We start from the raw sequence: 26,575 nt of genomic DNA, 5'->3' as shown, positions 1-26,575 counted from the left end.
GGTTTTTGGGGTGGAGTTGTAGCAAGAGGGAGTCCATTTTGAGTTGGGGTGATCCCTAGTGGGTAAAGTACTTGCTATGAAAGCCTAAGGAATCTGACCCCCCAACACCATGTAAAAGCTGGGCACTGTGATGTGTCCCTGAAATCCTTGCACACACACACACACATATATATATATATATATATATATATATATATATATATATATATATATACACACCGCACATACACACATATTCATATAAATACATATGGACACACATATATACATATATACATGTATACATATACATATACATATGCATACACATAAACATACACACACATACTGTGATGGTTTGAAGATGCTTGGCCCAGGGAGTGGCACTATTAGAAGGGTTGGTCTTGTTGGAGTAGGTGTGACCTTGTTAGAGGAAGTGTGTCATTGTAGGCATGGGCTTTAAGACTCTCATCCTAGCTCTCTGGAAGCCAGTCTTCTCTTGAATGCCCTCAGAAAAAGATGTAGAACTCTCAGGTCTTCCTACATCACTCCTGCCTGGTCGTTGCCACGCACCTGCCCTGATGATAATGAACTGAATCTCTTAACCTGTACACCAGCCCCAATTAAATGTTGTCCTTTAAGAGTTGCCTTGGTCATGGTGTCTATTCACAACAGTAAACCCTAAGACACATAAACATAAATGAACATACCCACAAAAATATGCAAACACATAAATACATGCATATTCATACACACAGATGCACATAAACACAAACACATATATGTACACATAAACATACATGCATAATGTACATACACACATACACATGCATACACATAAACATACATAATGTACACACACACATAGACATAATGCACATTCACATACACATATGCATACATACATGCACCATGGCTGTACTTTGATTTCTAGCCTGGTCTTTTGGGGTCAAATGCAAGAACTCAGGATCCAAAACAATGGCCTCCTGTGAGTTTTACTTCATTAAAACCAGCTCCAAATTATCCCATCCCTTAGCCATCGCCAGTTACTGTTCTATTTACTCCCCAATTCCCTCAGATATGGACTTATATAGCATTTGTCTATTTGTGATTGGTTTATTTTACTGACTGTGATAACCTCAGAATTCATCCCTGTTGTGACATTATCAGAATTGGCCTTTTTGAAGGCTGAACAATATTGCATTGGTTTTACAATTTACTTACTCATCTACCCGCCAATGAGTCGTTTTGGCTCTTCCTACTTTTTCTGAACAATGCCTCAGTGAACATGGCACACAAATGTCTTTCAAAGACCTGATTTTGAGGGAGTATGTAGCCCCAAATAGAGTTGCTAGGCCACGTGAAATTTTATTTTTGTTTGGTACCTCAGCATCTGTTGTTATACTAGTTCATAACAACACAAGAGGTTCAGCTTCTGATAACCCGAGTTTAATCTCCAAGTTTCACATGGTAGAAACAAAATACTCCTAGAAGTTGTCCTTTGGCCTCTACACATGTGCTATAGCACAAGCATAAAAACACACATGCATACATATATACATACACACAAACATACACACACATACATACATACACACATATACACATACACACATAAATATACACACATATTCACATACACACATAAATATACATACATATACACATACATAAATATACATACATACACACATACATATACATACATACATACATACATACATAGGGGATTGGTGTGGTGCTACTGTATTCAAATGTTGAGTTCTGTACCCCAAGATATCATTACCCCCACCACCCTATGAGAAGATCTTCAGGGATGAGGGGATCCTATCATATATCAGCTTTTAATGTATAAATCTTGCCACCCAAGATCCGATTGGTTAATACCTACAGCCTGGGTTGGGCAGAAGGTTCGTGGGCCTGGGGGGTTGAGGAGCAACCCTGAGGAGAGGAAGAAAGAGGAGGTTACCATGGGATAGCATGGGTGGTGAGCACATGGCCATGAGGGCTGGCCTGCTGGAGCAGAAGCAGCCCAAGTGGAACATATGGCATGTGTGTATGCCCTCAGAGAACAGATCCCCTAAAGCTGTAGTGATAAATTATGAGTCATCCAACATGGTTATGGTACTGGAAATTGAACTCTGGTCCTCTCAAAGAGCAAGAAGCCATCTCTCCAAGCCTCTTGTGACACTTAAGAATTCCTTGCTCATATACTTCAAGGAATAGACCTTTCTCTATTTCTGTAGTCTACTTCCCTTTCTGACCTCGGGAGCTTCTTTTATTTGCTCATCCTTTGTGGGCTCAGAGAACCAGAGGACTCAGAGCTGCTTTCTACATTGGGGCCCACCTAAGCCCAGATCCCAGGTGCTACAATTAGCTCTGTGCTCCGATTCCCTGGTAGCAGTATTAGGAGGCACAGTGGACTTTTCGATGCCCATAGGTCATTTTGGATATGCTTTTGATGAGGATTGTGGGGCCCCAGTCTCTCCCGGATTCCTGGCTTGAGCCTTAAGTAGTTTCTCTGCCATGAGTTTGTGCTTTGGCATGCTGTCCTTACCAGAGTGCTAAAGTGGAGAACACCTTATCGTGGCCTGGAACACCCAGAGCCATGAGCCAAAATAATGCTTTCTCATTGCAAGTTAATTGCCTCAGACACTCTGTCATGACTTCACTGGGTGACTGACTAATCTACTAGGTTCTTTTATTTCTGCCTGACTAAATGCCCTGTACTTATGGTAATGGCACCTTTCCAAAGAGACTAGTGGGGAGCAGGGAATGGTATCTCTCAGCATCCTCAGATGCTGTTCTTTATCTGCCCACACAGGGACAGGCTAGGGGGAAGACTGAAAAGGATGTAGGCTGTTTCTCCAGACATCATGCAGAGAGCTAGAGACCATGGGACACCCTGTCCTTAAATGGGATGTCGCTATCAAATCCCCCCCCCCCCAGAGTGAGGGAACGCAGAGGAAGAAGAGGCAGAAAGAGTGTGAGAGCCAGAGGACCCCAAGAAAACAAGGCCTTCCAAATCAACTTGAGCAAAGCTCTTATGAACTCAGAAGAGACTGAGGTAGCATGGTTAGAGTCCAGGGGGGATCTGCACCAGGGGCTTCTGTTACGGCTTCCAGTTTCATGTCCTTATGGGATTGCCAAGTGCATGAACAAGCAGGCCTCTGATACTCGTTCCTTCTCTTGGGCTCTTTTCCTTCCGTTGGCTTGTCTTGTCCAACTTGGATGTGATGGTTTTTTTATATTATCTCATTGTGTTTTATTTTGTTATATTAAAAAAAAAAAAAGACTGAATGGGTACAAACCTAGCCACTTTAGGGTAGGGGCTAACAATCCAACTGGCATTTCTGTGGGTTGAGAAAGGGGAAGTCAGTTTTTTACAATGGAGTGCCCCTGGTTATATCAACCACTCTGGGGCAGATCTCATGTCCCCATGTCCCCCCCCTTTTTTTTTTTTTTTTTTTTGAAGAAACATCTATTTTATATTTTTGTTATAAAACGTTGTTATACAATATATAACAATGTTTTTTTTATATGTAGACCAACAAATAATGAAACCTACGGCTTTCAATATATGCTTTTATTTGGTTATAATTCGGTGAGATTTTTTTTCATAGCGGGGAGGTGATGTTGTATTTTGTTTTCTAGGTGTCTGGCGTTTTGTTGTATTGATTTTGTGGATTATTTTTTTGAGAAAGAATTTAAAGTTGGGTGGGTAGGGAGGAAGAGAGGATTCGGGTGAACTTGGTGGGAAAAATATAGTCAAAATTTATTTAGATTTAAAATTGTTTTAAATGATACAAAAACCTTAAAAAGAAATATGTAAGCAAGTAAATAAAACACATTTACAAAAACACAGGAAATATTATTTCAAGTATAAGATGAGACTATATCTCCTCTTATATTTTATAATAATGTTTTATAACAAAAATATAAAATAGATGTTTCTTCAAAAAAAGGAAAGAAAAGGATATAGGTTGTTTCTAATGAGAATATGCTGTACATATGTCATAGTTGATGTTGGTAATATCACATAAGGCAATGTAAAGTGGTGGCCAACCTCTCTCAGCACTGTGGGCAAGTGTGCTATTTTAGATTCATGATTACAAGTCCTGTCACTCTCAGTGATAAATGAAAGGGACAAAATGAAAGTAGAAGCAGCCACTGTTAATCATTTTTCTACATTTCAGGTTTTCTCTATTTTCAATCGAAAGTTTCCCATTTTCTTTTCTAATGTTCGGAGAAAATTTTTAAAAATTTAAAAAATAGCAGATTTCCTGGGCAATGCTCCAAAAAGCTGTGTGCTACACATATCGTAGTGACACAATAGTCAAGTCACCTCAGTCCTCTCCTCAATTATAAATCAGAGTTAGATGTGAGAAAAAAAATCATGGCGGAGGTTTGTTTAGGTAGCAGTCAATAATGAAGCACATTCAGATTCCTGCCCTGAAATATGTGTATATTCACTCAACATGAACAAGCAAAGGGAAAATTAGCCTCTGGGTGTCCAAATCAGGTTGGCCAGCACGTTAATTTGCTACAATTATGTAACTCAGTGGCTTCTCAATGGACCAGGTTACATCATTTGTCTGTACAGACCTTATGTCTTACCTTTCTTACCAACAGAATCGAATCTTATTAGAGGCGATGGCATACCCACCCTGGGCAATTACATTTCCCCTGTTCCTCGATAACTAAGGAAGGACAGTCGTGAGGGGCTCCTGACTACTGAGATGCAACGGAAACTGCTGTGGAGGACTCTTGGAAAAGTCTGTTGGCAGAGAACAGACTCACAGTCTGTCTTGTGTATCTTTTATAACCCCAGGATTGACACAGATAGGGGCACTCTCTCTATCTCTATCTCTTCCTTCTTTCCTTCTTTCCTTCTTTTTCCTTTCTTCCTTCCTTCCTTCCTTCCTTCCTTCCTTCCTTCCTTCCTTTCTTTTTAGTAGATATTTTCTTTATTTACATTTCAAATGTTATCCACTTTCCTGGTTTCCCTTCTGAAAACCCCCATATTCCCTCCCCTGTCTCCCTGCTCACCAACCTACCCACTCCCATTCCCAGTCCTGGCATTCCCCTATACTGGGGCATAGAACCTTCACAGGACCAAGGGCCTCTCCTTCCATTTATGACCAACTAGGCCATCCTCTGCTACATATACAGCTAGATCCACGAGTCCCACCATGTGTTTTCTTTGATTGGTGGTTTAGTCCCAAGGAGCTCTGGGGGGGTACTGGTTAGCTCATATTGCTGTTCCACCTATGGGGCTTCAGACCCCTTCAGCTCCTTGGGTACTTTCTCTAGCTCCTTCATTGGGGACCTTGTGTTCAGTTCAATGGATGATTGACAGCATCCACCTCTGCATTTGTCAGGCACTGGCAGAGCCTCTCAGGAGACAGATATATCAGGCTCCTGTCAGCAAGCACTTGGTGGCATCCACAATAGTGTCTGGGTTTGGCGGTTATTTATGGGATGGATCCCCAAGTGGGGCAGTCTCTGGATGGTAGTTCCTTCCGTCTCTGCTCTGAATTTTGTCTCTGTAACCACTCTCTTTCTATGCCCGTCCTCTTCTGAGTGCTTGCCTATGATAACCACTTCCTGTTATACCAGACTGCTTCCTGAAAGAAGGAAGCCGTTAAACAGTGTCAGGGAGGGAGGCACAGGCTTTTCCTCCATCAGATTTCTTCTCTCTTTCTCCCTTCTTCTCCCTCCCCCTTTCCTCTCTTTTGACACAGTGTTGCTATGCAGTCCTGGAACTTGTGAGACTTTTGCATCAGGCCACGCCCCCCTTAATATGCACCACCAAGCCCAACTTGAACACTACTGTTATAGCAAAATGTCACCTTAGGGAAAGGTCTCATGTTTTTGCAACAAACTTTTTACTTGGCAACACATAGCCTGCCTTGGTTTTATTTACTATTTATGTAGGCCTCCTAAAACCCTTTTCAGATCAGGGTCTACATAAAAGCAGTTTAAAGTTTGTCAGAGACAAACTCAGTTGACAGAACGTTGGCCTAACACGCAGCCACAAAATGGGTGCAGTGGTGCATGTTTGTAATCTCAGGGCTCGGGAGATGGAGGCAGGAGGATCAAATGTCATCCTTGGTTGCATAGTGATTTCAAAGACAGCCTGGGCTATGTGAAACCCTGTGACATATCATATATACATACATATACATGCATACATACATACATATACACACATGTATATTGGTTTAAATAATATAAAATATTAAAAAATGTGTAAGCAAAAGTAAAATGCATATATAACATATATATACATCATATGTGTATATAGAGATATACATTATATATGAACTATATATGTATATATAGATATATTATATATACATTATATATGTATATATGACAGAGAGAGAGAGAGAGAGAGAGAGAGAGAGAGAGAGAGAGAGAGAGANAGAGAGAGAGAGAGAGAGAGAGAGAGAGAGAGAGAGAGAGAGAGAGAGAGAAAAGAGAGAGAGAGAAAAGAGAGAGAGAGGTATAGCCACTAGATGGTCAATGGTGAGTAAGCACATCAACTATGTCTCTTTGATTCTACCTGGAATCAAAATCACAATGGTAAAACATACACAATGCTTGCTAAAAGCTGGGAACTTTCAAATATGTGTAACGGCAGAGAGCAGTGTCGATAGAACCACTCCCCAGCGTTAACATTTATCACCAATTCTCTTTTTCATTCTGAGTAATGTGTTTCAAATGTAAGAGAAAATAGTGACAAGAGAATTTTAAACTTTAAAAATGCATTTATTTATTTGGGAGGACTGCACGTATGTACTGTGGAGTGTGTGGAGGTCAGAGGACAACTCTCAGGAGTCCGTCCTCTCCCTCCCCCATACAGGTCCTGGGGAATAGAACTTAGGCCGTCAAGTTTAGCAGCAAGCACTTTCACCTGCTGAGCCATGCTGTCAGTCCAAGCCTTCTTACAATAGCAATTAATGCACAGACACATGTATATTTATTGATTTTAAGGCTTCATTCATTACATTTGACTGTTTTCTTATGTATAAACTGTTCGACCAGAGCAGAGGCTTCTCAATCTGTGGGTCTCAGCCCCCTTTCACAGGAGCTGTATATCAGATAGTTACATTAAGACTAATAACAGCAGCAAAATTACAGTTATGAAGTACAACAAAAATAATTTTATGCTTGGGGGGTCACCACAACATGAAGAACTATATTAAAAGGTCATGGCCGTAGAAAGGTTGAGAACCATTGGCCTAGAAGAGCTAACACTTGCCTTTCTTATTCTAAGGATATTTTAAACTAAAACCAGACAACTGTCAATTATACACAACACACGTGCATCAGCAGACACATATGTCTTCATGGATTAGAACTTTTCAAAAGTCTGGCTGCGGTACAGAGATTATATCCAGTGTTAAGTTCTTAGGATCATCTAATATTTATGCCATGTGTAATTATTTAAAAATCCTTTTGTAATTGGTTTGTTCAAATTTATATCCAAATACAATTATTGTTAAAATTTAGGTCTCAAGTTACTAGACTTCCTTTCATGTCTTTACTTCAGTTTCCTTGTGGTAAGGCAGGGGATGGAGGCTACACCATGCTCAGCAGGTTCTCTGCCACTGGAATCCATAGTCCCCCTCTTCCTTTTTTGACTTTCTGTCCCTTTAAGGTCACTTTTGGTGAATAAATTGGGCCACCTGTCTGATGAAATTCCTATACTTTAATACCTTGGATCTGGCTGATTTGATCTACTTTGTCTCTTTAAACATCTTCCTATATCAACAGAATTATTATTATTATTATTAGTAGTAGTAGTAGTAGTAGTAGTAGTACTGATTTAGAAACGGACATTTAAGTTCAAGTTCAAAACACAAACTGGGGCAAAGAGATTTCATAATCCAATAGCATGTTAAAAAAGAAATGAGCACTTGGGCATCTCACTTTGATCGGCATTGAGAAGATGAGTGGCTTCAGACCGCACCAGCCTCAGTCACCAGCCCCAGCTTCCCTGGCACTCATCCTTCAGTTGTTTTAACAAATGTAGGTGATTGGTGCCTAGAAACTGTTATTTCAGTTAAGCGTGACAAAATTATTTTTAAGTTCTTATTTATTTAGGTTTATGTGTATAAGCATTCATTTGTGTGTATGTGTGAGAACACTGGGTGTGCCTGATGTCCGTGGAGGCCAGGAGTGAATGTTGGATCCTTTGGAACTAGAGTTACAGACAGTTTTGAGTTGTCGTGTGAGAACCAAATCCAGGTCCTCTGCCAAAACGATAAGGTATCTTAACCACTGAGCCATCTCTTAAGCCCCTTGTTATTTGCAGACATCTGGTCTACTAACCTACTATCCATTTTGGATTTTACACATTTTGCATATTGCATACTCCCCTTCAAATGTCTTCATAGTATTTTTTGAATTTGTGAATGGCAGGACTTGGCCTCCTGTGGTACCTGTGCTGTGCTGTTTGAACATCCATCCGTGGGGTGATAAGATACAGGTGATTCCAGTGGGCATTTTGAATCACTCTCATTCAGCACAGTACTCTGAAGACAGCTGGCACATGAGTGTGCCAAGTGCTTCGACGAAGAGAATACTCAGATTTAGGATCACTCACACAGGCAAACCAAAGCAGCTAGATTCCAAAATCACACACACACACACACACACACACACACACACACACACACGTCCATGTGATGCCACAGATTTATTATAGCACGGAGAACAAGTCCAACTTCTCACAACTTCCACAGTCATTAAAAAGTGATCAGAAATAAGAGATAGCCGAGGGATACAATCTCATAATTTCCCAAACTATGAAACAATGCAGTATATACTCAAATTAGAAATCTCATTAAGTATGAAGACAGAAAGTCATAATACTCCACAGATAATTTAAATTCTATATTTATATCATGTACACTGGACCTCAAGGACTCACAGAGCTTTTATAGTAAACTATACTTAACAGCTGGGCTTTTTGCTTATTAGGCAAGCAAATTTAAAGGCAATAAAGTCCTGAAAAGTAGGTAAACCCCATTAGAGACTCCACTTGACTGGACACTGCCCACACAAATCCTACAACCAGTGACACTCACTCTGCTCCACCAACACTTACCTGGGGGACACTGACTGTCAACCTTCATCTGTTTCCATATAACGTCCACCTCCCTGCCTTCATTCATATAGTTAAGAATGTGGTATGTCTCAATGTTAGTCTGTAGGCATGTCAGACATTTTAAATACCTGGAGGAGGGGTGGAGAGGGTATATAGTCTAGGAGAGGAAATAAATCAAAGTCTCCTGTCTTCTTCTCTATTTTCGATTCTGTTGGGTCTTTGCCCTAATTGAGTCTTTGGGATTGCATGTGTATGTGCCAGTGTCTACCATCCCATCCCATCTTAACCCAGGCTGGACACACAGAGTCAACATAGGAAAACATGGATCCCTGAGACCTTCTCAGCGACAGGCTAGCACCGCTGTTCCCTGCAGCTCAGCTTGCCTGTGGCTTTTTTTTTTTTTTTAAGTATGAAAAGCTCCCTATTGTCCTCTGCTTCTCATTGTAAGCAAGTGGAATCACTAAAGGCCACTCAATGGCAAATAACTTTATAAACTGAGTGAATGTGGAGACAGAGTAATGGATCAGGAGAGGGCAGGCAAAACTCAAGAGTTTATGGTCAACGAGGACTCGGGCTTTGTTGTAAAAAGAGCAACGCTGTGTGGTGCACATGACCAAGGCGTACTGATTTTGAAAAGTCCTTCGAAGAGGAAAAGTAAATAATATAGACATCTTCACAAGCATCCAAGTATTGCTAAGTTGTTCTGATTCACCGGAAAGAAGAAGGAAATCATAGAAAGTAGCATTTTTAAAGAGGGGTGGGGGTGGGGAATGCCACATGAATCTCAGCCCTTCACAATATGGCTTATAAGTCTGAAGAAATGGAAATCCTGGCTAATTCATGATTCTGGAAAATAGCTCTTCATGCAGTGTATCCACAACACTAAATATATATATATATAATATACAATCATAATTCAGTGTCTTTATCTCTCAGGATCTAACACCCCTTGTTTATTTGTTAACCAAATCTTGCCTCCGATACTTGGCACCACTCAACTCCAGTTGCTTCATAAGCCATTTGCATAGTAGATATTCAAAAATTAATATGTGATTCAGAAGCATCTGAGGTAAGTCAATCACATGAACACTTAAATATCTAACCAATACATACTTTGGCAAAACAATCCCTTAACCCATGACATATCAGAGTATAATGACATATCATTATACTACAACAGATTATACCTTTCCCCCACTGAATCCCACAACATTTTTTTTTAATCGACACATCCCTCTTTTCAGACATGCACAAAAGTTAATTGTAGAATCATCATTAGCAAAGCGTTCATTAACCGTTGAGACAAATCATCTTGTTTGCAACATAAAGTTACCTCCACCTTGGGCTCAAAGGCATCAGTGCAGATACCGAAGCATCACTGCCCCAAACAGCTTGTACATGAGTTGGGAGGAAGTCTTGTGGGTGGATCTTGTGGCAACGACCCAGAAGACCATTCAAACTTACCATTAACAATTTAGAATGAGAGCTTATCAAGAATCCACTTAGGCTTCACTCGTGTTAGCGCTTTAGAACTGAGCCCTAGGATGAATGTAATGTCTTCTGAATATAAGGGGTGAGTGACAGACAGAACCCAGCATCAGGGGTTTCCACATCAAGCAGGAGGAATCTATCGTACTCTGTGGACCTCTGTCCATGTTCAAAATAGCTAGTATTTGTCATCATTTCTGGAGTTCCTAGAAGAGCACTACATTACTTCATATCCTCCTCTTGATGTAGCAAGCTGTATTAAGACCTCTGAGTGGTTTAAAAGGCAACATGAAACCTCCTGGCTGTTCCAGGCTCTTCCACTGAGAAGACTTATCTAGGAGCTTCGGACTCAGAGATCAGAAACCCAATAACTTATCATAAAAATACAAGCTCTTGGTTTTGAAAAATATACAAAATGCACTGCATAGGCAAGTATGTCTTGATTGTCGAGGAAGGCAAGATATCAGTCTCCACTGTAAATCCAGGTTGTGTTTGTATTTTAGTGGCGCTTGCTTTTGCAATTCCCATTTTCTATAGTTTTGGGCAACCTCTGACCCTTGGTGTAAGCACGGTACCAAAAGTGGAGAAAGAGCAGCAGGAAGATGCATCCGTAACTCATGATGATGTACAGAAAAACTGGGTACTGGTAATTGCAGTCCTCCATGAAGAAGATCTGGCCTATGTGGATAGTGACGAGAACAAACTGGACCTGAGAGATGGGAGAATGAAAAAGAAATTAGCTATGAAAAGACCAACAGGGGTTGATGAGTTCTTCAGCCACACCTACGTTACTACTAGGCAGAGAAGGGTGTCTTTCTGTATGTTCTCTCTAGGAGTGAGAATAGGTTAGGTATGGTGTCAAATTTAGATGGGGGCTTGGGACCAATATTCAGTGCTGACACTGCCTAACTCCAGCAGATCCTACTTAAATGTTACCTGGAATGTACTGTGTGATAATATGCATCCTTCGAGGGCGTCTAACAAAGCAGCTGTTTGTTTGATTGGTTGGAGTTTTGGGGGGAAGGGTGCGGAGGGGTCTCAAGGACTGTAGTCCTTGGTTCTGATGGAGTATACTGGGGTTCGCTGCACTGTGACCTCATTTTCCAGGGCAATCTTGATTTCTAACATTCTGTTCTCAGAGATGAAGTATTTTAAGTTTTAGAAGACACTACCATCCAAATTGGAGCCTTTCTAGTTTTGATGGAGCCAAAGTATGCCCTTAGAGCTGCTACGGGTCCTTCATCACCATAGACCCAAACCGTCCTGGGAAGGAGTTGGGCGTGGTGAGGCACACCTGTTACCTACCTCCTACCTGAAAGGACGAAGTAGGAGAATCAGTTAAGCTCAGGATTTGAATTCAGCTGGTCAGCACAGTGAGATTTCACCTCTAAGAAAAGGAAAAGACGGGGGTAGAAGGCCCAGCTGTCCAAGAAGGCATAAAAAGAGGGAGGACATTGGTTGGCTTCCCAAGGATGCTCAAAGTCTGTGGGCTGAAAAAAAAAAATCTGCATGCTCATAATAAGGAGACTTTCTATGTTCTTGGGTATCTTTCTTTGATTTTTTTTTTTTTTTTGAGAGAGGGGATACAGGAACCCTTGCATGCCCATGCAGGCTGGGTTGTTCCATCCTTCCACTGTGTGTCTCAAGTCATCAGGTTTGGTGAAAAATACCCTTACCCACCCTGAGCCATATAGCCACCTCTGCCACTTTGTACATTTTTATACCTAATTTAAACTTAGTTGGGGGAACTTTTAGAAAAATCTTTATAAAGAAACAGTATCTATGAGCTAACCAACCATGATTGAATCTTTGACATTATGTCTAGTAATATAACTACTGTTAGCATCAACCTTCACTACAATATCCTGATAAATGCCCATGGCTGCCCTGTCTGGCAGCGGCACTGACCCCTTCATTTTGCAAGAGAATAATGTAACCTTGGAAAGGTGAGGCAGAGTTTTCTGCACGCATGAGTGTTGGAGACAAGTGGCAAACAGATGTCTAGCCTTTGTTTTTATGCACACATCTTTCTATTTTATTGAAAGTCTTTTGTTTTCTGAAACAAAGTCATATGTGATACTAGCTGGCTTCCTTCTTGTTATGTAGGCGAGCATGAGCTTGAACTCCCGGTCCTCCTGCCTCTGCTTCCAAAGGGCTGGCTCTGCTGGTGTGCACAAGTATACCTGACTCGCTTCATTTAAAATGTCACAACATTTGTTGGATGAAAATAAGCTAATATAATAAGATTATGAATGCAGCCGGTAAAAGATGTAAATGCATAAGGGGAAAAGCTGGATGAAAACAAAAAGAATAGCTCTTACTCCAGAGAGATGGATATTTTCATTGATTGATTGATTTTTCATTTATATGGTACTCGGAACTAAGAAGCCTCTCCTACACTAAGCCACACCTCTGCCCAGTTGATTTTCCTTCCTCGGGAATTTTAATTTCTCTGCGACAAGCACATATTACTGCACAATGAGAAACATACTTTAAGGGAAAACAAAAATGGAGAATAAAAGCCATGACTTCACAGTATTCCAAAGTAAGAAGAAAACAAACATGAATTAAAATAGCTTCCTATTTTAATTTCATTTCACAGCTTCCTCTTGGTTGATCATTGGGACTGTTGCTGATTGCAGATGCAACAGCTAACTGGCAGGAGCTCCTCTGACCCTCCCCGAGGGTCCTTAGAGGCCAATGCACCAGTCTCTCACCTGGGAGGACCTCTTACAGGGCTACATCCAGTGTTACTTGTCCCAGCAGCCTAGCTATGCTTCAGTCCCACTCTCTCCTTGATGTCACTGGCACCCAATTTACAATATACTTCAAGTCAGGAAATATGAAGATTGTAGAATTATTCTAATAGAGGGTAATAAAATCAAAACAGGTCATTTTTTTCACTCAGAACATTACATGCTGTATATTTTTAGAATAGAGTCTTAGGAGGTATTCTTTCGTCTAAACTGAATGCCTTACACTTCTTCAAGCTCGGCTGACCTGGGGGCAATGTCCACTCTGTATAGCCCACCTGTCTTACGTTACGTCATACCTGTAGTCCTTTCAACAGTCTTAGGAGGAGAAGGACAAACTGACCAAAGTTAGGGCTAACCAGGTAAACACACAGAAGCACTCACACTTCCTTCCACTTGACAGTTCTTCAATGTCAATTCTGAATGTGGAATTTCTAACCCGTACTTCAGTATTATTTACTTCAGTATTATTTTTATATATGGTCATATAACTTTGACGTCATTTTGACTACAACCAACCTATATTTTGTAAATGTGTCTGAGATCACTGAAAGATGAAGACACTGGCTTAATCGTTTGAGAATCTGAGCTACCAAATCTATTTTATTTTTTAGCCGAAACAGCTCCTGATAAAGTTCAAACATCAAATAAAACATCCCTCCCAGAGGACGGGTGGGTATTCTGTTGTGTCATAGACAATTCTGGATTCTTCTAAACTCTTAATTCACAGGAAAAAAAAACAAAAACAAAAACAAAAAGCAAACACATGATTACAGTTTTATTTCATATTTAAAAAAAAATCAGTTACTCACAAGCTGCAAAGATGTCAAATGTTTTTTCCACCATAAATACTTCTGGTAAGCTGGTCCCATTGCACATAGCCCATAGTAGGAATACATGACCACATGCACGGCTGTATTTAAAAAGGCATGGAATGTTCCCAGACCACCTGAGAGAAAAGAGGTTATTGTAAAACTGCCCCTCGTCTCTTAAAACCACACATATTTGTCCTAAGATTTTGATAATCCTTTCTCTCATTTTAGTAGGAAAAATTAAAATGCATTAGAAATATCAACTCTGTGAAACAGCTCTCAAACTAGGAGTTCGGTTAAAAGTTTAGCAAAATGCAAATCAGAACTCTTACAAAATAAATTAGCATGTCATTATTTCTTATGCTTTAACCCTAAAATGAGACTGTGATTTGAGTTTAAATCAACTATATCAATCTCTTAAATATGCTACATAGCTTCTGAACAATCAAGATGCATTTTTTAAGTCAAGGTTAACATTTATAAGGTGAACAAATTACATTAATATTAAATGTATAAATCAAGATGTTTCACTTGCTTAAAACCTACCAGTTGCCATAAGCACCACCAAAATAACGGTCACAGACAGTCAGCACCACCAAGGCCCCTCGTACTGCTGCATGAATACATCCCTCCCAGGTGACCTTTAGTTAAACTCTATCATCAACTCTTAATTTTGCCTGTTAGTACATTCCACAGAGATGGGACCACATGGCATGGACTCTGTTATCCCTGCTTCCCTTTCACACAACAGATTGTCTTTGAGTTTCCTGCATGTTGGTGTATACACTAATAATTCCTCTCTTTCCTATTGTTCAGCATTATGCCATACAAACGCATCAATATTTATCCATTCTCCTGTTGAAAGACAGCCGGTTTGCTTCCAGTGTGGGCTCTCATGAGTAAAGCTACCGACATAATCTCTTGCGGAATCACATTTCTCTCCCACACTCTCAGTCCCGGGCTTTAGATATTTTTAATGCCGCAAACATTCTGTCGGGAAAGCACTGGAACTCATTAGGAAGCTATGATGAGTCTGCTATAGTCAATTACTGTGATTTCAAAATAAAGAGTGATTGAATATTAAGCCATCTTTTTATCATCCTGCTTCCCTTTGATTATGTTTACTCTTTTAATTTCTCCATCTTTAATTAGGAGGAGAAGCACAAGACTTGAGAATGTAGGGAAAAAGAAAAAAAGGTCATTTCAGTTGCCTTCAGCTGTAACAGTTCTTGGTTCAGGAAAGAAGAGCTTTTCTCCTGAGATGCTCAACCTAGAGAAATCTGCATCATGCAAGGCAAGGTTGACCTGGGATTTAAGGTTGTTTTTTTTTTTTTACATAAACAAAACAAACCCCATAAAAACCAAAACCCATTTCCTTAATTCTAAAATTCTAAAACACCTTGATTCCAGAAATAACCCAAATCAGGTGCAAAGCAGAATGAATTACTTTATGTAAGTTCACTTGTGGGTGGGGAGCTATGCACCTGTGTACACACACAAATGTGTGTGTGTGTGTGTGTGTGTGTGTGTGTGTGCCCCAGCACACACGTGGAGGTCAGCAGTTGCTTCTCTCTTTCCACCATGGGGTTTCTGGGAATCAAACTTGGGTCATCAGGCTTGGCCTTAGAGACAATCGACTTTGCCAACTGAGCCATTATTTTACAATAACTATTCATAACTGTGGTAATTCTGAATGTTTCCAGATATTGTAATTGCTGAAGTGTTCCCGTCAAAGAACACACTTTAAATAATTAGGTCTTATTCAGCCAAAGCCTCGTGCTATCCTGCACTTCATAGACTTTAATCAAATTGCAGTTAATCCCTTAATTATTACTAATTTCAGAAGCAACACCATTAACGAAGCACGTTACTACCCTTTCAGCTTTTATTATTTATACTTGATTAGTCTCCCCTCCCCAAGGTAGCTGAATAAATTATAAGGTGGGGGAACATCCTTCCTAAGGTAACTAAAGAATTGAGTAGCTGACTCTTTCTATAATAGCCCAGGAATTAGGCTGATTCCTGGAAGGGTAAGGGGCATGTTCCATGTAACCGTGCATGTTCTCTGTGCCCAGTGAGAACGCAGACAGGAAGTGCAGCTCGGCCTGTATCAGAGCTGTGTGCACTAAGACGCCATTTTCTCTGTTACCCTCATCATTTAAATAAGTGGTTCTCAACCTGTGGGTGGAAACCCCATGGGAGTGACCAACCCTTTTACAGGGGTTGCCTTAGACCATCCTGCATATCAGACATTTACATTATGACTCATAGTAAATGGTCACAGTAGCAAAATTAGTTACGAGGTAGCAACAAAAAATGATTTTATGAATTATTTATGAAAAGAATTCCACCACAAGCTGAGGATCTGTATTAAAGGATCGCAGCATTAGGAAGGTTGAGAACCACTGCTCTCAGAATACTAACCTGAGGATCCTGTGTAGGGATTAACATGACTGTTACTAGAAGGGTTACGTTAAAGAGTCACTGAGCAAAAGAAGCTGCCAAATGAAATTAGCTTGCTGATTTTCTCTACCGGTTGCTTTTCGACATATTCCTGTAGTGAGTTTGTTTGTAAAACAATACATTTTAATCAGTAATGCTTTCTACTTTACTCTTTGGAAGGCTTTTCAAATGAAGCACTGCTTTCTTTTACAAGAATGGACCCCCACCCCACTCCACCCCCCCCAAAAAAGGATGAGCTACAATTACTTCCTTCAAACATTACCTTTTGATATATTATCTTTTGGTTTGGAGAAAAGAAAAGAATCACACGGGCAATTATGGTAATTCTCTACATTTCTCCAAAAGGATGTTTACCGAATTAATAGAAAAACCTAACATGGAAAGATTCTTCTCTTAGTCAAAGAAAAAGCTACGTTGCTATTACCCCAGAAGGAAGCACAGGAGGCAACAGGAAACCAGGTACTAAATAGAGATCATCTGGGCTCTAGTATTGGCAAAGATTGGCTTAAACAGACATGCCTGTTATAGGAACTTAGCCCTTGCCAAACCACACTTCTGGGGACAAATCCTGCTGCTGGGCCTGCCGTTGAAAAGGGAGTGCAAGAGATGTAGGCATGTTGAATAGAATTCCACACCTAAGACAGAGCAGGCCTGCCAGCTCACAGAACACACCAGAGACAGAAAACATTCTTTTCTTACCTTAACCGTTATTTAAAAGGGAAATAGGAATTAAAGTAAAGGTTTAAGAAAAACCACTATGATAAAATGTTTGAAACCCATAGACATGGGGTGTTTCAAACCTGAGGTAGAGTCTTCTTGGAATTTGTGTTTCTTAAAATGATCACTTGCTTTGAAATGGAAGGTAGGCCATCAACGGGATTTAAACAAAGGTGGGGAAACCACTCAATTCCATTCTTTGAATAAAATGTATGTTTCCCAAGGTGGAATTACTACATACTTCATACAGAAAGATGAGAGAGCACTGAGAAGCGTAAAGAAGCCAAGGTAAACATATTGGTTTCGGCGTCTTCAAATCATCTGTGTATATTTTGGAGCATTGCCTTCCAATCTATTCTTCCAAGGAAGAACATGGAAGGGAGGTTTCGAAACTCGCCGGTGATAGCCAGGTCTACTAGCACCTGTGGATATTTGAAGCTCCCTAGAGAAAATAGTCAATTGTAAGCATATCACCTATGCATATAAGCCCATCTACTTTATACCATGAAACCATGCGCATGTAACAGAAGCAGTTCTGTACTATGCTGCTTAGGGAATAACCACAGGGAAACTATTGACACATGACACAGTACAGGGGCAGTTTTTCTTTTTTGGCTTTGATCTCTGGTTCGTTGAATCCATGGATGCAGAGCCCACAGATACGGAAGCCCAAGTATATTCTGATGTTATAGAAGAAGCAGATATAAACGGAAGGGTTTGAGAACACCTTCCCTGGCATCATAAAAATCAAAGGAGTCATTTTTGTCTGGTAATTAGCAGTCACAGTGCGCGGTGGGGAAGACCACACAGTGGCTTCTCAGTATCATTTTCCTTATGCCTTTAAACACACAGAAATCATAACTAACCTGGAGTGTGTGTATGGAAACATTTTCCAGTTTTTCATCAATATAAGTAAGACATTAGTACATTTCACTTAGGAGACCTGAGCGACCCAGTACGCATTTGAGAGAAAACAAACAGTAAGAAACTCAGTTAAAACCATAAAGGTTAAAATACTGTGGCTATCTATGACTTCCTGACATTAAGAAAGAAGAATAAATATTTCCTACAGCAAAGTTTGCTAACCTATACATGTATGAAATACATGCTCAAAGGCTTTATTTACTTCAGACTTTGTGAATGAATAAAATTACTGCCTACTTTCTCTAATTCTGGGTGTTCAGAGATAGAAAACCAAATAAAATACAAGCTTGTGGCCAAGCTTTTGAGTAAAACTATCTCTTTCCTTAAAACAAAACAAAACAAAAACAAAAAACAAACAAAAAAAACAAAAAACAAAACAAAACAAAAAGTGATTGTCATCTCCTTTGGCAGACTCCTTTGGAAAGTTGCATAATTGTGATCCGACTCATCCTTAAAGTTGCTGTGGTGTTGTGTATCACATCTTGGATGTGGTTTATTCTAGAACATTCACTTATGTGCTAAAAGCATCTCCAAAGCAACTGGACTGATAGTGGTAGTGGGCCCCTTAAGAGGTGGAGCCTAGTGAGAGGCGATTGAGTGGGGATTTTCCTGTGGGTCTCTTGTGTTTTGCTCTGCCTCCCTGTTTGCTACTCTGTTCCTTTGGTTTCTCCCCTCCTTTCTTTCCCCCTTCTGCTCCCCGTTTCTGCTGGGGTGCCATATTACACTCCTACACCTGCCCAGAGGACAGGCAGACAACATTGCCCAGTCTCGAACGTTCAGCCTCCAAAACCAGAAGTCTGTTTTTCATTAAGCAACCAGCCTCTAATGGTCTGTAGGCAGCACAGAATGGACTGAGGCAGGGTGTGTCAGGTATTGGGAAGGCAGACCAAAGAAACCTGCAAATAACACTCGGACTTTCTGTGAACAAACTAGGAACGCCATTAAGTAGATGAGCTACGAATCCAAGGCTTTGGATATTTTATCTGTTTGTTTATTACCTATTTAATTGAAAGCATGCACTAGAACTCTCAGAAAGACAATAGACCCTAAACGAAACTAAAGAATATGTTGAGAAGGCCTTGCTCGAAAGTCTTCATGACAGAAAAGCTGGACAAGGGAGTCTGAGAGTCCTTTGCTTGTGTTTCAGGTGGTCGTTTCAAAGTCGGGAGTTTAACCAAAGTGGCTCTGATTTGAAAAAAAAATTCTCATAAATTACATCTAAAGAACAGAATTTGTATTTGTACCACGTGGAAATGTCACCGTTATAGATCACATGACCCCGGCTCTCCCTTTCCTACCTGCAGCAAATTTGACTCCAAACCACCAGGTCCACGGCATGATCGTATGATGGAAGACGTGAAGGAAAGTCACTTGGCTGTTTTTCTTACGCAGAACAAAAAAGATCTGAAATAGTTTAAAGAAGATCAAGTTCGAATCAAACCGTGCACTCATTTACTGAGTGTTACAAAAGCAGCAGCAAAAAGCTAACAATTTCACAATTTGCTCCCAGCATTTAAGAAGTGCTGAGAGGCGCTGGTGCTTCAGGGCACACAACTCAAAGGCTAACCAGCATGCATGAAGCCAGATATGTATGATATGTAACCATGAGAGAACCAATAAGAAGGTGAGAAGAAGTTTTATGCAAGTTAAAAAAAAATCAAATATATTAATGAAAACTTTGGCCAGAATTTCTTGAAAGAAATGCTATTGATAAAATATAATAATAATTTAATAATAACATTTAAATTTAATAATTATATTTTAATTATCATTAAATTTTAAATTATGTGTCAGCCAGAAGTTCGTGATTCTTAGGACTGATATTATTTCGTTCTACATTGCTCTCCAACACATCCTCCCAGTTGGATAAGGGATTAGGCAAACTAAAAGCGGACTTGGAAAAAAAAAATAACTTAAGAATTTATTACCAAAGAAAAACAAATGGTGAAAATCCTGAAGAGTTAATCTGAAAATTATTGTGGACAATAAAGCAAAGCTTAAGAAAAAAATGAGAACAGCAGAAAATGAGTCATCGCAATTGTGCGTGCCCAGTGGTGACTTGCTGCTACAAGAGTTGGGGGACGGGGTGGAGGGGGGCCCTGTTCAAAGAATGTGCTAACAGAAAAGTTCACAGTGCCAGAGTAAAGCTAGACTTTCAAATTCAGGGCATAACACAAAGCATTACTGTGTCAGGCGAACTCGGGAAAGGCACAGGGCAGAAACAATTCCCTTGTGGAAGTTGCTACTGAGAATATGCAAAGCAGAGCTGATGAAGCCACACGCATTTGCTTATCCACACGGAATAATGCAGCTTCCTGTAGCATCGGGGCCATACATTTGCAACAGGGGTCCTACTGCAACGAGTCTCTGGGTAAGCCACTCAACTTAGGTCGTCTCCCACCCCCCATCCTCTAGTCAGGGTTCTGGCTGCATGTTACAATACGAACGAATAGTTTTTAAAACACCCAAGTGTGGTCTCTACTCCAGACCATCAGGCATCAAGTCTCAAGAGGTGGGGACTGTGTGTACCATTTTGTTCCTACTGCATGTGATCCTAAGGCACTGTGAATGCTGGGTCTCTGGCAAGCAGCTCAAACGTGCGGTTCCCGGATAAAAATAAGCAGCATTAACAACATGAGAGCATATCAGAAAAGGAAATCCCTGCGCTCCACCAGGGACCTACTAAATCCAAAACACAGGGGAAGTGGATCTCAACGTGTAGGTCACGAACCCTTTGGGGGTTGCCTAAGACCATCAGAAAACATGAATATTTACACTATAATTATTTTTTTGGGATTTTTGGGTTTTTTGTTTTGTTTTGTTTTGTTTTGTTTGGCTTTTCGAGACAGGGTTTCTCCATATAGCCCTGGCTGTCCTGGAGTTCACTCTGTAGACCAGGCTGGCCTCGAACTCAGAAATCCACCTGCCTCTGCCTCCCAAGTGCTGGGATTAAAGGTGTGCGCCACCACGCCCGGCTTATACTATAATTCATAACAGTGGAAAACTGACAGTTATGAAGTAGCAAGGATAATGTTATGGTTGAAGGGTCAAAATGTCAGGAAAAGTTGAGAACCCGTAACCAAGGGAGTTCAAGCATCATCTGTGATTTAGCAAGCCCTCCGTGATTTGTTCTGTCGTTTCTTTGTTTGTTTTTCCATTTTCTTTCCTTTTTTTTTAAAGACATGATATCGTTTTGTAGCCCAGGTAGGGCTCAAACGTGTGGCCCACCTCAACCTCCTGGGTGCAGGGATTCCTCTAGGTGACTTTAATGCATGCTGAAATTTGAGAAGCCCTGGACTCTTAAACCCTTCCAGATCCCTTCTCAACCTAACATTATGTGATTAGTCAACTAAGAGTGAAGTGTGTTAATATTTCCAACAAGCAGTGTAGTGATGTGTGTTCCAGACACCCTAGACAGAAAAGCCCACACAGCCTTCCTTTGCCAGCAGGAAACTAAGGCTTTGGGCTTTCAAAGGGCCCAGCTGACCCTCCCCAGGATGCAAGGCAGGGAAAACGAGGGCCCCCTCAGCTCAGCCTTCAGGATGATGTTTGTGTTCCCCAAATTACTGATAACCCTCAGATAACATCACCGTTTGCTATGAGTTTATGAACTGTGATGTGCTTAAGTGTCTCTCAGGAGTGCAGTTAACCACTGTGTTTGGATACAAAGAACCGAAGGTAACACGGTGTCTGCTTTTTGCTTTCTGAACTGCTTCACAGAGGACTGTCATCAACATCAAGGTGCACACATCTGTAGAGTAAGTGGCAGTTACTTGTTTATCTTCATCAGGAGATGCCTACACATATGTTTTTCAAAATGCAGAGGTTGTGAAATGCTGGAAAGGACATTTGCTAAAAGCCCAGACAATTAAAGGGGATAACAGCAGGCTAGCCAGGGACGGGGAGATAAGCAAAGGCATTGGACAATGGCATTAGCAGTTTATTGCTTCCGTGAGACATCAAGCAGTTACTAAATGTGTAGGCTACATACATACTCACAGTGTCTAACAGCTCGATAAATTTGGAGAAGTAATAAAGCCAGCAGGTGTGCACCATCTGTGGAGATATACACAGATAAAGGATTTATTTATCCAATGTTTTATGTGAAAGAAATATTTACTTTTAAAAAGATCTGGTTTTAAACACACACACACACACACACAAAGACAAAGGGCAGTCATGGTAGCGCACACCTTTGATCCCAGCACTGGGGAGGCAGAGACAGGCAGATCTCTTTGAGTTTGAAGCCAGCTTGGTCTACAAAGTGAGTCCAGGACAGCCAGGGCTATTACACTGAGAAAACCTGTCTCAAAAAAACAAAACAACAACAAAAGCAAAACAAAACAAAACAAAACAAAACAAAACAAAACCCCACATAACAAAATTTACCATCCTAGCTGCTTTTTTAAAGTCTAGTTTTGTGGCTTTGATTTATTTACATCTCTCTACAACCATTACATATCCATCCACAGAACTCCTCCATCTTGAAAAAGGGAAAATCTATACTCATTCAAACTTAATTTCCCATTTCCTTCTTCCAGCTCAACCACCCTTCTACCTCTGTCCTATGCATGTGACAATTTGGGGTACCATATATAAACTGAATCATGTAGTGTTTGTTCTCTTGTAACAGAAATATACTACTTAGCACAATGTCCTCAAGATTCATATGTCGCACCCTTTATAGGTTGAATAATATTCTAGTTGTGTGTGTGTGTGTGTGTGTGTGTGTGTGTGTGTGTGTGTGTGTGTGTGATTTTGTTTAGCCATTTACCACTTATGGACATTTTGGTTGCTTTTACATTTGGCTATCATAAATAATGGTGTTGAGATCTTGAGTATACAGATATCTCTTGAAATACTTCAAAGCCTTTAGGAATATAGCCAGAAGTGGAATTCCTAAACCTTATGAAAATTCTATTTCGCATCTTTTAGAGCTCAGGTAAGTTTTGAAACCCAAGAAATTTAAGCAGCACTAACTGCATCCTTTACTGCTTTCTTAAGTTCTTTCTTATGTTTTTTTTCTCCCAACTTACATAATCTGGTTATTGTGTCATTCACTAATTCCTAATTCATATCCAATATTGCAGAGGCCAAGGGGTTTTCACCATGATTTTGAGCTACAGATTTTCCCAAAGAGAAACTTACCCTCATTGCTCTTGGCGACTGAGAATAGTCAACAATGTCACACCGAAATGAGTAACCTGTACCCCAACCAGACATCACAAACTGGAAGAGAAACACGGATATTAAAAAGGCAGTTTGGACCGCACCTTGGTGCATGACCAGCTGAGCAAGCAGGCAGGGCAGGGGAAGAGGCAGCGAGAACCAGGACAAACCAAACACGCTTCGGGGATAAGCTTGGCATCAGGCATCCTCAAAGCCACAAACGCACATACCATTTATATGAACTGTATTCTAACTTGTCCACTTCTTGGGAGGATTCCTTTAAAATAGTGAAGGACAAATCCAGGGGTACATTCTGCTTAGTTACCAAATATTGCCTATATCTACTACCTATGGGTGTTCACGTACTTTCAGTGCCTGACTCTGAGTCTGGATTTTCTGAACATTTCAACCCTTCCCAATTAGTTGATAAGTGTTACACAAACAAAAACCTGCCAACAGGGTAACCACGGGCACTGGCAAGTACCCATGAAGGGGCAGTGCTTGGCTCCGATAACCTCTCTGCCTTTAACATAAAAACATACCATACACGGGTCTGATACCAGCTGTATTTTGAATTCACAAGACAAATAAGGGAAAACAATGCTCTTGTTACTAACTGGAATATAATCTGGCAGACTGTCATTCCAACACACCCACTAAGTGACCTTCTACGGGTGTTAAAAATAAAAGCCTATTGTTGGTAAGTCTGAACACTAGTTCAAAGACCTTAGTGACATTCTTTTAGTTTGATGGTGGGAAGATCTTTTAAAACAGTAGCTACAAATGAAATCCAAGTACTTGATTTTAATTGATACATACGATTAGGCTGATCTGGGGTAGGGACAATAACAGTCTCTTCTTTGCCAAGTGTCATTTATTCCTCGGCAACTGTCAACAGCTGGCTTGGAACACCTCTCTCACTATAAGGTTTATGTAACTTCTGGCTTCTGAAGCAAACATTATATTTATAGTTTCATCACTATTTAGCTAAAGGGATAACTTTCCAATATAAAAATACACAGTTAACAGCTTTATTGAGGCTTTTGTATGTTGATTTTTTGAGACTTGGTTTTGCTATGTAGCCCAGGCTAGCCTCAAACTCATGTTTCTATTGTCTCAGCCTCCTAAGGGATTCGAGAACAGGTCTCCCACCATAAGAGATCAGCCAAAATGGTTTTTGATATGCATAAAGAAGGAGGAAGTGGGAAAGAACAAGAGGTGGTTTTTAAAATGCACCCCATCCCTGTTCTCAGTTATACTCTGCAATATAACATAACCTCAGGAACACTGGGACTCAGAACAGTATAGGACATGCATTTCATGCTTTAAAAAACACCTAAAAAAAATCAAGTCTTCAGATCTTTTCAAAGTAACAAAAGGAATTTGACAGAAACAGTGAATTCTGTTTCTCAAAATCCTCAAGTCAGTGAACTACGCCATTTTCGGCTATGCTCAGACTCATTTCAACTGATAGAAATAACACTCTAGCCAAGGGGTTCTTAACCTGTGGGTCACGACCCCTTTAGGAGGTTGAAAGGCCCTTTCACGGTGGTCAAAGATCAGATATCCTGCATATCAGGTATTTTACATTAAGATTCACAACAGCAGCAAAACTACAGTTAAGATGTAGCAACGAAACAATGTTATAGTTTGGAGTCACCACTACAGGAAGAACTGTATTAAAGGGTTGCAGCATTAGGAAGGTTGAGAACCATCGCTCTAACAGCAGGAACTATTTACTTAAAGTAGATGACTGATAGGCCACCTTACCCTGACACAAAAAAGACTTATACTGAAAGAGAGAAATTGTGTGTGTTGGCCCTCTGTGGGTCTCACCCACTCCATCTTCATTAGTGTCTGACTTATACCATGTTTCTAGCAAACTCAATCACAAGAAGACAAATGAATTCTTCACTATGACGTGATTCCTTGCTCCTATATTTGGCCAAACATATATATTTGGGCAGAGGTGTTTACTCTAAAACCCTGACAAAATTTTGCTCCACATCATAAACTGTGCCTGTGTATATAAATGTCTTAGTTATTATGTCTCGGTTTGAACAGAGTGGACCTAGCGTCATCCTAATATTGAGTTTAAGAACATACTAATAATCTACAGAGGTTATGACAGTTATTATCTTTAAGCTAGTAAAGAAAAAGTTTGTGGTTCATGTTCAGCAGACAGTATATTCTGAAACTATAACTCAGGTATTTGTGAAGACAGGAATTCTCTAATTCAGATTTTTTTTTTTTTTTAAACCCTCTTGTATGCTGTAATTCGCAAAGCAGGAACCAAAACTAACTGGTTACTACTGGATTCTTTTCAAGCCTGAGAAATATAATTTGGGGTCATCACAAACAATGACAATTGTCAAAGACAGAACCTGAGAAAACTAGAACACGACAGGATCCGAGGGGAAAACTGGCTCAATCCTGTCATTACAGCACAAGAGAACTGAGGCCTAGGATATAAAGTTACAGGTAAGACGAAGGAGCCTAGGTTCCTGCTTCGAAGGATGTCTTCACCTCTCTCACAGGCATATTCTCTCTCTTTCTCTCTCTGCAGACATGTGGGGAGCCTGTCCATGGTGTAGAAAGGACAAAGAGAAGTGACCTGTGAGTTAGCACTAGAAACAAAGAAGTGACCAGCAGTAGAGGGTAGAGGGTAGCTAGAGTTACGCAATCTGTAGCAGGAAGGAGGTGGGTGTCCCAGAGGCCAGCAAGCCACCAGGGCTCCTCACAAACCTCCAGTATGAGCAAGCACAAGGTACGCTAGACAGAAAAGCCACAGAAGGAGGAAGCCAGCCAAGGTTGGAAATACAGCAAAGAACCCCAGAGACTCAGGTATGTGAGGCAGCGGAGACATGTGACCAGCAGAGGGGCAGAGAGTAAATGGACAGTCTCTGCTGCATTCTTGAAGGTTCCTATTTATCTTATAACAAGGGTCGGGGCTTTACCACTTATGACTCGGAACAAGTCTATGCCCTTTTTGGCCTCAAAGCCTGTGAAAACGAAACAGCCAAGGGAGCTCCCTGCCCTGGAGTCGTGTGCATTCCAGGATCGGGTCTCTGCTTCCCAGCTGTCACTCTGAGTTCATTAGTTCTTTTCTCTGTGTATGAGTATCCTCAAAACCAACGTTTCTCATGTGCAAA

The 26,575-nt window shown here is 40.6% G+C and overlaps 1 protein-coding gene across 4 annotated transcripts in view; it reads right to left on the bottom strand.

Moving 5' to 3' along the window:
* Window positions 1-6,732: 6,732 nt before the first annotated feature.
* Window positions 6,733-26,575, bottom strand: part of Elovl7 (ELOVL fatty acid elongase 7) — an 84,246-nt gene continuing 64,403 nt past the window's right edge. For all 4 annotated transcript variants that reach the window (XM_029544126.1, XM_021208584.2, XM_029544128.1 and 1 more), the window contains exons 4-8: window positions 23,403-23,483; window positions 22,254-22,310; window positions 19,553-19,658; window positions 14,151-14,287; window positions 6,733-11,294 (exon numbers count right to left, since the gene is read on the bottom strand). In XM_029544126.1, coding sequence (XP_029399986.1) covers window positions 11,085-11,294; window positions 14,151-14,287; window positions 19,553-19,658; window positions 22,254-22,310; window positions 23,403-23,483 — 591 coding nt within the window. In that variant the 3' untranslated portion in view covers window positions 6,733-11,084. The remainder of the gene's footprint in view (window positions 11,295-14,150; window positions 14,288-19,552; window positions 19,659-22,253; window positions 22,311-23,402; window positions 23,484-26,575) is intronic.

This window comes from Mus pahari, chromosome 11, assembly GCF_900095145.1.
Source record: "Mus pahari chromosome 11, PAHARI_EIJ_v1.1, whole genome shotgun sequence".
In the NCBI taxonomy this organism is placed as follows: domain Eukaryota; kingdom Metazoa; phylum Chordata; class Mammalia; order Rodentia; family Muridae; genus Mus; species Mus pahari.
Note: the sequence above shows the minus strand (reverse complement) of the source record. Positions and strands in the feature narration are given on the sequence as shown.